Source organism: Rousettus aegyptiacus, unplaced genomic scaffold (assembly GCF_014176215.1).
Source record: "Rousettus aegyptiacus isolate mRouAeg1 unplaced genomic scaffold, mRouAeg1.p scaffold_m13_p_12, whole genome shotgun sequence".
Taxonomy (NCBI): Eukaryota; Metazoa; Chordata; class Mammalia; order Chiroptera; family Pteropodidae; genus Rousettus; species Rousettus aegyptiacus.
In genome coordinates, this window is record NW_023416287.1 from 20,263,086 (window position 1) to 20,277,435 (window position 14,350).

General features: G+C 45.9%; 1 protein-coding gene across 2 annotated transcripts in view; it reads right to left on the bottom strand.

Annotated features, from left to right (window-relative positions):
* The window catches only part of TM9SF4 (transmembrane 9 superfamily member 4), a 47,830-nt gene that overhangs the window by 10,261 nt on the left and 23,219 nt on the right, over positions 1–14,350 (bottom strand). For both annotated transcript variants that reach the window (XM_036229533.1, XM_036229534.1), the window contains exons 4-12: positions 9,181–9,349; positions 8,951–9,080; positions 8,038–8,161; positions 6,682–6,800; positions 6,465–6,576; positions 5,120–5,190; positions 3,368–3,500; positions 2,278–2,359; positions 2,116–2,191 (exon numbers count right to left, since the gene is read on the bottom strand). In XM_036229533.1, the coding sequence (XP_036085426.1) occupies positions 2,116–2,191; positions 2,278–2,359; positions 3,368–3,500; positions 5,120–5,190; positions 6,465–6,576; positions 6,682–6,800; positions 8,038–8,161; positions 8,951–9,080; positions 9,181–9,349 (1,016 nt within the window). The remainder of the gene's footprint in view (positions 1–2,115; positions 2,192–2,277; positions 2,360–3,367; positions 3,501–5,119; positions 5,191–6,464; positions 6,577–6,681; positions 6,801–8,037; positions 8,162–8,950; positions 9,081–9,180; positions 9,350–14,350) is intronic.

Sequence of the window (14,350 nt, forward strand, 5' to 3'; positions counted from 1 at the left end):
TCAGTTAAGGGTGGAACAGATGTTCAAACCCAGGCAGTCTGACCTCAGAGCCCACATTCCTGATACCCTGTGGTGTATGCCATTCAGTTAGAATCTCTTGCGCTGGAGCCCAGGCACATAGAACCAAAGTCCCAAATCTACGGTTCAGCCTCCTTCATCTCTGTGGCTGCCTGAGGGTCACTGACCACTATGCTTGAGGCCCTCTGTAATCTGGTACTCAACCTCGGCTGCCAGTGTCATCTTTGGTGCATAGATCCCCCAATCCAATAACTGGTCACTGTTCTGGCCTCTGGGCCTGTCCCTGGGCCTCTATGTAGGTAGAGTTATCAATACCTCAGGGGCTCAGCCTCCTGAGAGCTAATGCTGTATCGAGGGGCTTTTCACGCTCAGTCTCTTTCCATCTACATGACAATCCCCAAAGGCAGGTACAACCACCCTCTATTGGAGAGATGGGAAAACTGAGGCTCAGAGGTTTGTTCAAGGAAAGAACAGAGCCAGGACCAAGATCTAGGAAATGTCAGAACTTCCATCTGTCTGAAACCCTCCAGGCCCAGCTCAAATGTCATTTCCTCCTGTCCTGTATGTTTCTGCTTTACTCTTGCTATGTAGCATGGAATTCCTCATTTGACTTCCTGGCTAAAATTTATGGATGGACACTGTGCTAGAAACCAGGGGTAAGAACAGGAAAAAAGTTACAGGAAGGAAGACAGACCCATAAATGGGGAATAAGAGGGTATAACATACATGGTACTAACTGTAGGTATAAGGCTCTGCCTAGGCTCCTAGAGGAGTGATGCTGGAACTAGTAAGACTTAAAGGATGAAGCAAGGAGAGGGGGTAGTGTGCCCAGGCAGAGGAGATGGCGGAGGATGGAGGAGATGCTGCAGGTCTGCACTCCCATGGGCTGTAGTAAACGCCTACCTATAGTAGAGGCAGAGAATGAAGGGTCAGAATCTTGCAGGGAGACCAGAAAGGCCTAGGACAGTCAAGGATCCAAGTGAGAGGTAAAGATGCCTAAACCTAGGCAGGAGTCCTAGAGATAGAGATGGGAAGAAATTCAAGGACTACTTAGCAGGAAAACCCACACTTGCTATCTGGGAGGAAGTGGAGCATGAGGGAGAAGAGCAAAGGAAGCTCTGGCGCCTGGGTGAATGATGGCGCCATGGTGCCACCAGGTGCAAGGAGTGGAATGGGTTTGGTGTGGGAACTGCTGAGGGAGACCCTGGAGGGTATCTGGTGGGAGATTTCACCAGGGAAGTCACTAGGGGAGGAGGAGCTGGGATTTTATGCCTCTGTAGATCATTCACAGTTGCTTGAGAAAAATGCTTAATATGTCAAGAATTCTGGAAACTTTTTTGATCCTTCCAGAATAATCACCATCACAGCTCCACCATACGGATGGATGGCTTATTATATGCCAGGGGTGTGGCAGCCAGAGCTGAAACAGTCTGAGCTCCTCTCCCTGAGGACGATTTCAGAATGCCGGAACTAAAGGATCTTGGAGTGTGGCACCAAGGGTCTCCCTGGTCCTCTAAAGGCCTCACTTGCTCTGGGAGAAGGGGCTCAGGGCTCCCTGGGAGGTAGGGCTGGCTCTTAGGCATCCTTTGATTTCTGGTGGAGGACAGAGAGGGCAAGAGCTGCCCTCAACGGAGGCACCAAAGTCTGGAAAACAGGCCGATGGTGACAAGGGGCCTGGCCTCTTCTGTCCCTGGCAGGCAACTCTCTCTTTATACCACTGGGCAGGGTACACTCCCAGCAGCCCTGATCAGTTTTTGACTCTAAATTTTGACACCTGGGCTTGGTGGCTAAATCCTGTTATTCTGAGTCCCCTATTTCTTTTCTTGCTTGAGACATCAGACAATGTAGGCTAAAACCCATTCAATCTCCTCATTTTATAGATGCAGGAACTAAAGCCTGAAGAGGTCTTGCTGCACTTGTAGGTAAGAGTCCAGCATTCCTGTCCCTGGGGTGTGCTCCTCCTGGCCCACCATGCTGTTGCTCAGCCTCTGGCCCCCAAAAAACCCTCCCAGGGTCTGCCCTGCGCTGCTCTTCAGGAGTCCAGGAAGAAGATTCTCAGCTCCTTGCTAACACTGGGAGGAGGCTCAGGACACTTACACAGAAGGCTCCTTTCTTCCACCGATGGCCTTTTAGAGTGCGGTACAGACGGCCAGCGGAAAATCCACCGAACACCCTGTGGGAAATGGCAAGGATCCACACCTGTTAGGTGGAGCGCGGGTGGCGTGTGCCAGCCCCCAGAGCCCACTCAGACACACCTACCCCATGAACATGAAGAGGAAGCAAGCCGTGGTCATGAGAGCTCCCCGGCTGGAAGGTGACAGCATCCCAAGCATGGCCACAACTGTGGAGGGAGAGGAGGAAGGAGAAAGTCACGGTGGCTGATCACCAGGGCCCCTTGGATGGTTCTCTCTGGTCCAGAGATGCTGATAGACCCATCCTGGGCTGGCTGACAGGGCCATGGGCATATGGGGCAAGATAAGGCTCCCTTCTCCCTCACAACAGTGCACTCCCTTCCTCTCTGCAGGAGGAGGCTGGATCTTAGTTGAGGTTCAGAGAGATGCAGCGACTGCTGCACCCCGGCTGGCTGCATCTTAACTGCAGCTTCCAGCCCACAGAGCACTTGCAGCCTACCTGGCAGTGAGCCGAGAGCCAATATCAGTGTCAGCTCACTGAATCTGCCTCATCGACTCTGCGAGGTGGAGATTAGTTTCCCCATTTCTCAGATGGGGAAACTGAGGCTCACAGGTTAAATGACTTGTCCAAGGTCACAAAGCTTGGAGGCATGAGGCTGTGATACAAATTTAGGCAAACTAGCTGCTAAGAGCTTAGATCTTATAAGTTTTCATCACAAGAAAAATATGTACATACATCAGATCATTATGTTGTACACCTTAAACTAGTACGATGTTATATGCTGATTAAAAGATGGTTAAAATGGTAAAAGAAGAAAGGAAGAAAATATTTTGGGCAGAATGACTTCAGAACTGTCTGTAACTACTATATATTTGTTTTTTTGGAGGGGGTGGTGGTGGTTGTTTTTAAGAAAAAAGATCTGATTCTAGTCCTAACTTGGGTAAGTCACTTAAAGCCTAACTGCCAAAGGAGGCCAAGCTCACAGCGTTGATGCGTGGCTTCACTGATGGAATGGCCACGGTGGGCTATCTAGCTCTGAGAAGGATCAAACCACAAGGGCCTGAGGCTGAGAGAACTCAGCCTTTCTGGGATGGATGTTTCTGTCTGGCCCAGAGATGCTGATAGGCCCTCCTCGGCAGGGAGGGAAGCCCACCCTTATCAGGCCCATGCTGCTCTGGTAACAGCCTCCCACACCTGGCCTGCTGGGCCCACTCACAGATGACGATGAGGATCATACAGAAGAGTTGAATGCCCGAGCCCAGCAGGGAGCTGAGGATCATGGGGTACTGGGGGGGCCTGAAGACATCGCCGTGCACCAACTTCCACCCAGACTCTTCCATGGTGTCTTCCTACAGCAAAAGGCCAGAAAGTGAGGCTGCTTCTTTAGCTCTGGAGAAGGTAGCTCCTGCAGGGACCATCGCTAAGGACCCACTCTGACTAGAGCCAAAGGTCTCTCGGGTGTCAACCAGCTCCAATGACACAGAAGAGTAAGTCACATGACAAAGTGCTTCCCGGAGAACTGTCACATGGGACGAGGGCACAATCATGAGGCTTACAGCTACATACAAAGGAAAAAAGATCCCTAAATTCCACAAACTTAATGCATGGAAAAGTAATGTAAACATCAACATACTAAAATGTTAACTGCAATAGTTTTTGGGTGATGAGACATATAAACAGTTTTTTTAATGATTATAAAAGTAATATGTGCTCCTCCTTATATAACAAAAAAAGTAAAAAGCTTTTGGAATATGGCATGATATTCAAGTGAACAAAAAGTAATAAATGTTTACTGTTGAAAATTTTTTTTAAATCTAGAAAGACTAAGCAAAAGATAAAACTCATGAACACTCAAAGATTAAAAAACCCCAAAAAGTTATAGAAAATGATTTATATACTTAATGATACCACAGTTCTAATACATTTCCTTTAGTCCTTTATGTACATGTATGTGTATATAATATACATAATTTCCAAACAATGAAATTGGGATATTTTATTTACTGAGTACTTGTTATTTTCAGTTGATGTCTGATCATGAGCATTTCCTCATACTTATATATATTCTTTCCAATTACCATTTTAATGTCTGTGTACTTTTTTCATTGTACAGCTGTGCCATAAGCAATCCACTATTATGGAATATTAGGCTATATTCAGTTTATTTAGATTATATACAAAGCTGCAATTACTATTTCTAGGCCACGTCTTTATGTTTTTGATACTTTCGTTAGTAAAATTCTAGAAGAATTACTGGGTCAAAACAAGTTAACTATTTTACAGTATGTACTATATGATATGTACTGCCAATTAATTTTTGGAAAACTACCAGTTTACATTTGCATGGGTGGCACAGGAAGGTGCTTATTTCATGTTAACTTTGCCCACAATTAGTATTATATGAAAAAAAAAAAAAAACTGTGCTAATTTAAAGTTCTAAACTGTCATCTCATGATTGTTTGAATCTGTAATTGTGGGGTTTACCTCTGAGGTAAAAGTAGTTTTTCACGTTTACTAGCCATATATATTGTTCCATGTACAGATCCTCTAAATTTTTTGTTCATTATAACATTAGAGATTTTAGATTGTTTAAGAGATGTTATACCAATCTTTCAAAAAATCATATCATTTTTTCCAAGTGTGTTGCAAACACTGTTTTGCCATTTCACTTTTGTTTTTGTTTATATTTTCTGACATGCATAACGGTTTTTAAATTTTTAATGTTAAATTCATCAAGTTTTCTTTGTGTAATTTCTTCCATTACTTTTATGCTCAGACATTAAAAAGCCTATCCCCCACCATTCTGGGTCATTAAACATTTTTTTTCCCTTTTCAATATTTTAAAGGTTTACTCCATAAATGATAACATATACACACAAACACCCCTCCTGGACTGGCAGGCCTAGAGCCCTACTGCTAGACTGCCCTCCCACTCCAAGGCCATTCCTCCCCAGCCAAGACCTCGTACAATGTCATCCTCTTTGTTATAGTTGGCGATGTCCTTCCGGAGGGTCCGAATGATAATCATGCTCAGGATACCTAAAAGAAACAAGAGAGGAAGGGTCCTCAGCAGTGCCAACCAAGTCTTCTGTGCTGCATGCCCTCCTGGGCTTGGTGTTTCACCGAGTGACAGCTGGCATGTGACTTCCTCCAGTGAAATGGCTATGTAGCCACCTCAGGTCCTTTCCTAGGCATAGCTGTACCCCCAGCTACCTGGAAGGAAATTGCTGCTAGGATGAGTGTGGGCAGCCGGAGGTCACTGATTTTAATTCTAGGGATAATGGCACCCCAGCTGCTTCATGGGTTGGTCCTGCCAGGCTCCCTTCTCATTTACTGCTGGTTTTTTGCTGCTGCACCTCTCTCTCAACTCCATGCCTTTACCCAGGCGATCCTTTTGCTTGGAATGTCCCATTCTGCCCTGAATCCTACTCACGCTTCAAGACTCACCTTGAGCACCTCTGCCTTTCAATACCCCAAACAGTTCAGAGCTCCCCGCCCTCACCCCGTTTACCTCTTCAGGCAGCATAGTATAGTGGTTAAGACAATGGATTGTATGACCTCAAACTAACTTAACATTTTCAGGCTTAGCTTATGGGACTTCAAGGACTGAGACACTTATAAAATGCTTCTTAATTAGCACAGCAGCTGAGCCATGGGTTAAATGTTTAATGAACAATAGCTGGCATTATCTTTACTTCTCATAATACATCAGTTTCATTCCGCCTCTGCCCACCACCCTGCCCCCTGCTCACCACCCTTTTGCTATCAGATTTCTGGCCAGGCTCATCCCACCACAGGGCTGTGGCCCTTGCTGGACCAGTCTTTCCCTGGGTCTCTGAATGGTGGCTCCTCCTCATTTCACAGAAGTCTTATCTAAAATAGGCTTTCCCCTTTCCTCGAGGGCTATGTATTTGGTTACCCTGTTTATCTGCTTCATAGCACTGATTACTCCACTACTTTCTCTCTTCCACCACCAGAACAGACTCTGTAAGGGCAGAGACTGGGTTGGGTTTGCTCACTGCCATATCCCCAGCACGAGGCACAGTGCCTGCACAGAACGTGAGACAACGAAGTCTTGTTGACTGAACGTGTGCATGAGATCCATCTGTCTCCCCTAGGGAGCTCTCCGGAGCAGAGACCAAATCTTGTGTACCTCTGTATACCTGACACCTGGCTCAGAGTCCCAAGGTCTGTTTTTGACCCACACTCGGCCCTGAGAACACCCTACAAGTCCCCCGTGAGTGATGTGATGCCTCAGCCCCTTATCCCTCACTCCCTCGTCCTATCCACTTTCTAACACACAGATCTCTCACCTGACAAGAAGAAGACCACCACGACAGAGTTAATGATAGAAAACCAGTGGATCTGCACGTCACTCATGGTCAGGTAAGTGTCCCAGCGAGAGGCCCATTTGATGTCACTTTCCTGGTAGGGGGTGGGATGATAAGCACTTAGAGTCAGGTGTCCTGCTAAAAAAGTCCTGCCCAGACCAGAACCCTCCTCCTGTTATGGACTTCAGCCCCTTCTCACCTCCCAGTGTACAGAGTAGGTGAAGTACAGCTGATTCTCCTTGGTGGGGTCAATTTCTTGGGGCGAGGAGCTGGTACCCTCAGGCAGGGTGCACGAACTCTTCTCATCTGCTTTGAGGTCTGTGAGAGACAGAGACTCAGTCTGTTCCTGTGGGGGCTGGTGCCATTATCCAAGGGCTGTTCTGGGGGGTGGCCTCAGAAGCTGCTTGAAGGAGTGGCATCCAGGGTCTGAGTGAAGGCTGAAAGAACAGCTGGCAACAGTAGTTTTAAAATTGCACTCCCCAGAGTCCTTACCTTCCAAAGGGCCTTAGGGGCTGCAGAGAGGTGTGTGTGGGGGAGAACTCTGAGTTCTTCATTTAATTAATTAACCTTCCTTCACTCAATTCAAACACTCATTACTCATTCAATCAATCTCACTCAATATGCAAAACAACATAGATTCGTCTATCACATGTTTACTCATTCATTCAGTCCCCAGAGTTCTGGCACTTTAGTAATTTACTCGCTTGGATGCTTTCTTCATTTACTCATTCATTCATCCTGGTATCTGTCCATTTATTCAACAAACATATCATAAGCACCTCTTAAGTGCTAGGTACTGCACTGGAGATAAAATGATGAGAAAAGGAGACAGTCCAACCTTAAAGAGCCAGGGGGCAGAGACATGATGTCAAAATAATCACGATAAACATAAAGCTATGCTCATGACAGGCACAGGAGACGGAGACTGGCGCTGTGAAAATATAGGACATCTTATATGAAACTTCTGTGTACAATTTTGTTTGAAAACTAGGTTCCATAGCTTAAAAACAAAATAAACCAATGAAAACCCCCCAGAAACCCACCACTGCTGTGGACAAAAGGCCAGGCCTCCTCAATTAAAGCATGCCTGCGGTAAGGAAGTGCTGACAGGTGAGATAAAACTGGACTAAGTCTGCTCCCCCTGAGCAAATTTTAGTATATGCCAATCATTCACGCAAAGGAAGAGAAACATAGAAACCGGCTGCCCAACAGCTCTGTCTGTACTCTGCCCTCTGTTCTTCAACTCAGAGGAAGTTGGCTGGGTCATATGAGAGGCCCAGCCAAGCCCCAAGTTGCTGTTTGAGCTCATCCAAGTCACCAACCTGAGTCTGTGGTTCCTAATCTATTATCACCACATAAGCCAGGATACAACAGATGTCAGATCTCCCCTTGCTCCCCACCTTCTCTAACAGAAATGTAGTGACCTTACCTTGGCTGGGCCCAAATGCTACACCAGGGCCTATTAGCCATTTCGGGAATCAAGTGTGAGAAAACCCTGGGTATGAAAGCCCAGGCCCATCCAGCCCTGCCCCTCTGGTCATACCTCCCCACTCACCCTCCAGCCTGATGCTCTGGGGAATCACCTCGAAGCGGACGACGCGGTATGTGTGCTCCTGGTCTTCTTCCAGGTCCTCCCGATGGTAGTAAAGGATGAATGAGAGGTGATTGTGCAGGTAGATCTAAAATTGAGCAACACAGAGAACAAAATAACTAGTAGCCAAGAAACGATCAGAAACTTACTCAAGGAGACCACTCTAGGCATTATGTACAACAGGCTCAGCTGTCCCAACCTTCCAAAAACACTGCCCTCATAGCTCTCCTCTGCTCAGAAACACTCTGGAGCTCCCTGGGGCTCACTAAAGAAGAGCTCAGATCCCTTAGCCTGGCATTCAAGGCTTTATATCATTTGACTGTCACCATCTTCTCAGACACATTAGTTCGCCTGGTCTCCCTGAGCCCTCCCTGCCCCATGAACAGTCCCCACACTGCAGTTCTGTTCACGGTATTCACTAGAATGCCACTCCCGACTCCACTCAGCTCAAGCTTACCTGTTTTTTAAGGCCCACCTCCTCCAAGACAACCCAAATGCAAAATGAGCTATCTCCCAACTCCTCTGGTATTGACCATCATGGTACTGGAACTTAGGATTCAAGGTCTTACACTGTCAATTCTCTTTCTGATTATGACAGCTCTTTGAGGTCAGGGGCTGTGCCTCAAAAAATGTTCTTGTTCTTAGATTTGGGGGGGGGGGGTTTATAAACATGAAATGAGTTTTTAGGGGCTATGGCACCTACTGTGTAGCATCTGCCAGAGCTTTGCTCAGGGGCATGAGGAAGAATTTGCCTCAGCTAGGCTCATCTTTTCTGTTATAAGCCTAAAGTTAAATGTTTCCCCTTTCTCTGAGGCCCCAAGTGCTCATGACTGGAGTGTGGCTCCCGCAGCCCTCTGAGCACACCAAGACACTCTACCTTGTTGACATCCGTGAAGCCAAGCCGGTAGCCATGTTCAAACTGCACATCTTTTTCCTTCTTCTTGTCATCGCCGTCACGGTTGGAGTAGAGCTCCAGCCGGGTGGCCACAGGCAGGTTGTCGGCAATGCTGGAAACCCAAGGCCCCGCTCAGTCCCTCTGGACCGCTTCTCCCATCAGTGCCCTCCCCATGTGAACTCGAGGCTGGCAGGGAGCAGAGGACGACTTACAGGTGGACGTAGTAGTCCTCCGTGATCCGCTCAGCCACAAGCCGGCTCTGTTCCACGGTCAGGGTCACTGGCTTGTTGGACTGGCTGCACAGAACCTCACACTTCTTTTCGCTGTTCATGAGAACCTGGAAAGGGGTGTTGACAATCCGGTCCCCTCTCAGCACCTCTCCTGCCGTAAGAGAGACAGATGGAGCTCAGAGTTTCAGCCCTGCAGTTGCTGGAGTCAGCAGAACCACAGAGAACAGGGCTGAGAGGGCCCTCAGGAGTTCTGTAGCCTGGCACTCCATGCTCTACCCGACCTGTTCGGGCTCAGCTTGCCCTCTGACTCCCACCCATTGATCTCTCCTCCCAGGTTGTGCTCTGTAGCGCTAGACCCTTCAGAGCTCACCAAACATGCCATTTCACTCCACCCCTCTGGAATCCTTTGCCCTAGAGTGCAATTTCCTGGCCCAAGTTCCTGGGAAACCCCTCACACTTCCAGCTCAGCTTCTATTTCACTCTTGAGAAGCCTTTCTTGACCTCTTCAGGACAGAGCTCATCACTCCCTCCTGATTTCACTCTGCACAAAGGCAGCATCATTCAATGGTGGAGAGAGAGGTCTGCCTGCTACTGAACACTGGCTTCATCACTTACTCTCTTAGCCTTCTTAGTAAGTCATTTAACCTCAGTAAGCCTCAATTTCCTCATCTGTAAAATGGAGATAAAAGTATCCACCTCACAGGGTTACAGTGAGAAATAAAGTACCAGACACAGAGTAGGCAGCAACAAATACTATTTTCATCATCGGCATTACCTCCGCACTTTTTCTTATGTCAATGATGTGACTTTGCACAGCAGTGATATATTAAGTTTCTGCTTCCTTAACTATGAGCTCTTTAAGGGCAGACAATGTTTCCTATTAATCTCTGTGTCTTCAGATTCTGATTCAGGCAGGGAGGGAAAGTGGGGTAAAATCCATCACCTGCGATTTTTAGCAAAAGCATCTTTTTACTTAATAAACTGGCATGTCCCTTGCATGCCTACCTCAGAGTAATCTGCTGCCAGATGTCACGTTAGCAGGTACCAAGCAGTTAGGAACTATCAACTAAACCCAATGGTGCTTTCATTCTGAGCCATTCTAACAACTCTACTGTGATAATATGAAACTGGGGCAAGCTGAAGGAGACAGACCAAAGCCAACGGGTAAGACAAATGTCTGCACACACACCGGTCTAACATTTGCCTACCCATGTGGACCTATTTGATATGGCACTCTGCCTAGTCTTTATTCTCTCATTCATTCATTTGCAAACACATACTGGGTACTGGCTATGTGCTGGGCATCCTAAAGATATAATGTTGAATAGACATACTCATGGAGCTTATGGTCTAATAGGAAGACAGACTTAGATTAAATAATCAGGATAATGAGAATATATCGTATAACAAAAGGAACTTGCTCTAGACATGGGGGAGTGGATCTAGGAAAGCTTCTCTGAGGAAGTGATGCTTGACATGAGCTGTAAATAAAAAGAAGTGTTAACTAGGTAAAAAGATAAGGGAAGAATATTCTAGACAGAAGGAATGGTATGTGCAAATACTCCTTGAGAGTGGGGGAAGCACAGTAAAACTGAGGCCTGTATGGCTGCAATGCAGAGAGCAAGGGAGAGTGCAGCTTGAGGTGAGCTGGAGAGATGGGCTAGAGATGGATCTCAGGGGGCCTGTGTGCCACACTGGAAGTTTGAACTTTATCCAGAGAGCAACAAAAGCCAATGAAGGGTTTCTAACAGGGATGGAGGAAGACATTATCTGATTCTAGTTATAGAAAGATCACTTAGGATGTTTTGTGAAACAAACATGAAAGATGCAAGGAACTGGCTGGGGGTGATGGCTGGGGGTCAGTTACGCAAGAGGGCAATGATGGGTTGCTGGATGAGAGGTTGTGATGAGTGTGGAAACAAGTACATGGATTCGGAGTTCCTGAGGAAGTGAAATCTAGAGGACCTGGTACTGGTAAAAGGGATGAGTGAGGAGTGGTGTATATTGGAAAGACTAAGGTTCTACAACCAGGTTCTAAGTAGGAAAACAGGAAGAACAACAAATTTAGACTGAAAGCATTGTTTCAGTTTGTCAAGTTTGACTTGATATGTCAAGTAGACAGATATCCAAATATAAGGCTCAGCAGAGGGGTCAAGGCTATTGACTGAAGCTGGGAGTTGTTGGTATGTAGACGGTAAGCAGCAGGATCACAAGCTGCACCCTTGCAGGGGTACCACTTAGCTACGCAACACAGCAATCCTGGCAAGTGTGGATAAGGCCAACTAGGAGGGAGAGAGAACAAAGAGGGGCCTGGATGAAGGCTTCTTCCTCTTTTCCCATTTTAAAAAACTAGTAATGCAGGTGAGTCTGTAAAACTCAGGGAAGAACTGGTCAGTGGAAAACAAGGACACTAATAAGACATCTGCATGGTCCACTGCTGAAATGATTCAGGTCATCCATTGCCATTTACGGATAACAATGCTGAGAACCAGACAGGGACAGTGACTTGTTCACGGTCACAAGAGGGGATTGTGATATTGCTAAACTGGGCTCTTTCCTCCATACCATGCCCTACTGTCCACTTCTTTACAGTTTGACAAGCTCACTCAAGGAGAGGAAAAACACAGAGAGAGGAATAGGGCTGCAGTCCAAGTAAGGCAGGTATCACTTTGATATTTAAAAATTAAATTTAAACCAAGAAAGAGGACATACTGGTCTGGAATGGCTCATTTCTAATACAGAAGTATTCTTTTAAACTTTTTAAAGCTGGCAGCAGGTAGCCAGCCAGGCTAAATGAACAAGCTATGAATGTGGACCCTCTAAGACGGTCTGATGTTGTACTCTAGTACATCCACCACAGATGCTCCCACACACACGCCATGAGATGAATCTCCATCAGTGTGATAATCACAAGCACAGGTCGCAGGCAGTCCAACCGTGCCCTTCTACAGAAAGCAGCCTGGGGCAACAGATAGAATCTGGCTTTAGAGTATAAAAACTTGGCGTAGTATCTTAATTTCTCCACCTCTTGGCCACGTGACCTGAGCAAGTCTTTTGGAACCTTGAAGCTGCTGCTCCCTCTATGAAATGGGGTGTGCAGAGTTACTAAAGAATCAACTAAGATAATGTGCAGAGTGAAGTGCTTAAGGGTATGAACTCTAGGTCCAGAGTTCCTAGGTTCTGCCACTAACTAGATGAGTGACCTAGGGCAAGTGACTTCATTTCCTTGTGTCTCAATAGGAAGAGTAGCTACATCATAGAGTTGTCAGAATTAACTAAGTTAAAGCACAGAAGTGCTTCAAAGAGTGCCCAGCTCATATGAAGAGCCCTATAAGTATTAACAGTGATGATGATGATGATAATGTAGAATACAAGATTTACAATTTAACTGGCATTCAACCATGGATGCTTCTGCTCCACTCAGCAGGATGCTAACATTTACTAAATGTCTACTGTGTCAGGCACTGGGTCGGAAGTGGCGGAGAGAAAGAGGTGTGTAAGACATAACCCTTATGCTCAAAAGGCCACTAGGCCGTGAAGGGAGGCACTATGCAAAGATGGAATGAGAAATATGGCAGAATAAATTCTGTACACAGAAGTTTCCATTTCTAATAGGCAGAAACATTTCTTAGCTTCATGGAAGAAGCGGCAGAAGCTCAGAGAGGTGAAGGTCACCCAGTATCACACTGAAATGTGTCTAATTGCAGAGCCTTGGGCTGCCAATGAATCCATGGCAGCTCACAGAAGAGAGGAGCTGCTGTGAGGGGCCTGATGTCAACAGGCCTGGAGGACCAAGTTGGTCAGGCTTTTCAGGCAGTGAGGCAAGGTAGTTGGAGCATAGCATGGTGTGGAGAGAAAAGAAAGGTAAGAGGCAGGTGGGAGAAGGAGCCCAGATAGCGGGAGTCTGCCCAGGCCTTGAGACCAATCTCTCTGGTTCAATAGTATGAGGCAAGACTTGAGAGACAGGTGGTGCTGCCGGTTTTCAGTTAAACTGGCTCCAAGGCCTGTCTCCAGCTGATCTAGGACATCCAATACCTAGCAGTAAACGTACTTAAAAGCTAGGGGTTCCAGAAACATCTGAGCCATGGGTAGCCCTGATAGAGAAGGCAGTCCTTTCAGGGGCCTGCTTCTGAATCTGATTCTTCCTTTCTCCTTCCTAACAGAAAAGAGTTACGTCTCTTAAGTTCCTAAAGTAAGGGGGTCCATCTTTTCACATGTTTACTTCCAGGACTTAATACTGAGACAGGCACAGAGTAAGTACTAATAGTTGTGTCCAGAATAGACATCTCCAAATGTCTTTTCCTTTAAGCCTGAAATTCTGTCAAATGGAGAATTATTTGAATTAGAATAAGATGGCTGCTATTTATGGAACACTGTGCCAGACGCTGCCCTAGGTGCTTCACGCATTATTTGAGATGAGTCTTGCACAACTTAGCAAGAACTATGGTGATGTTAAGGCCAGAGGTGATCACTCTCTCTCTTAACCCATTTCTCATTTAGAAAAAAAAGTGCAGTTCACTGCCAGCATTAATTTAATTTCACATAAACATGCTCTTTGTGGCTGAAGCAAATCTGACTGGTTTTCAATGTGAAAATATAAAAACTGTTCTTAGAGTTATTTCTAAACAGAACTTGTCTCTAATCCTAATATAACAGAAATGTTTATATAAATCAGATTCATCAAATGAATCTTTGGCTAACAACTGTTCGAGAACAATATTAACATCATGTGTAGGAATGCTACATTTTCTAGGATTTGATATTTTTAGCAATCAAGAATTATTATATTTTGTAAATGGAACATCACTACTAAAAATAGAATGCTATAAATAGAGCATCATTTGTTTCCAAAAACTACTGATATACTAGAGCAATGAGAAAATAATAAAAGCAAAATGTTTCGTTGCAAACTTTGGTGGTAAGGTTAGGACTGTAATCCATGAGGGTAAACGCTGCAGCTGCAAGCACCATCACTGGCAAGTATTCTTGGGGCAAATGAGAAATCGGTTAAAAGCAGAACAGGTTACAGAAGCCACAGGAGAGACGGTATGATATTTAGAAATCAAAGGAGAGCTGGTCTGAGCAATAGTCAAGGGCGCCAAGTCTGAGGCCTAACTATGTGGATTCCAAGTCGAGCCTAGACACTGATTAA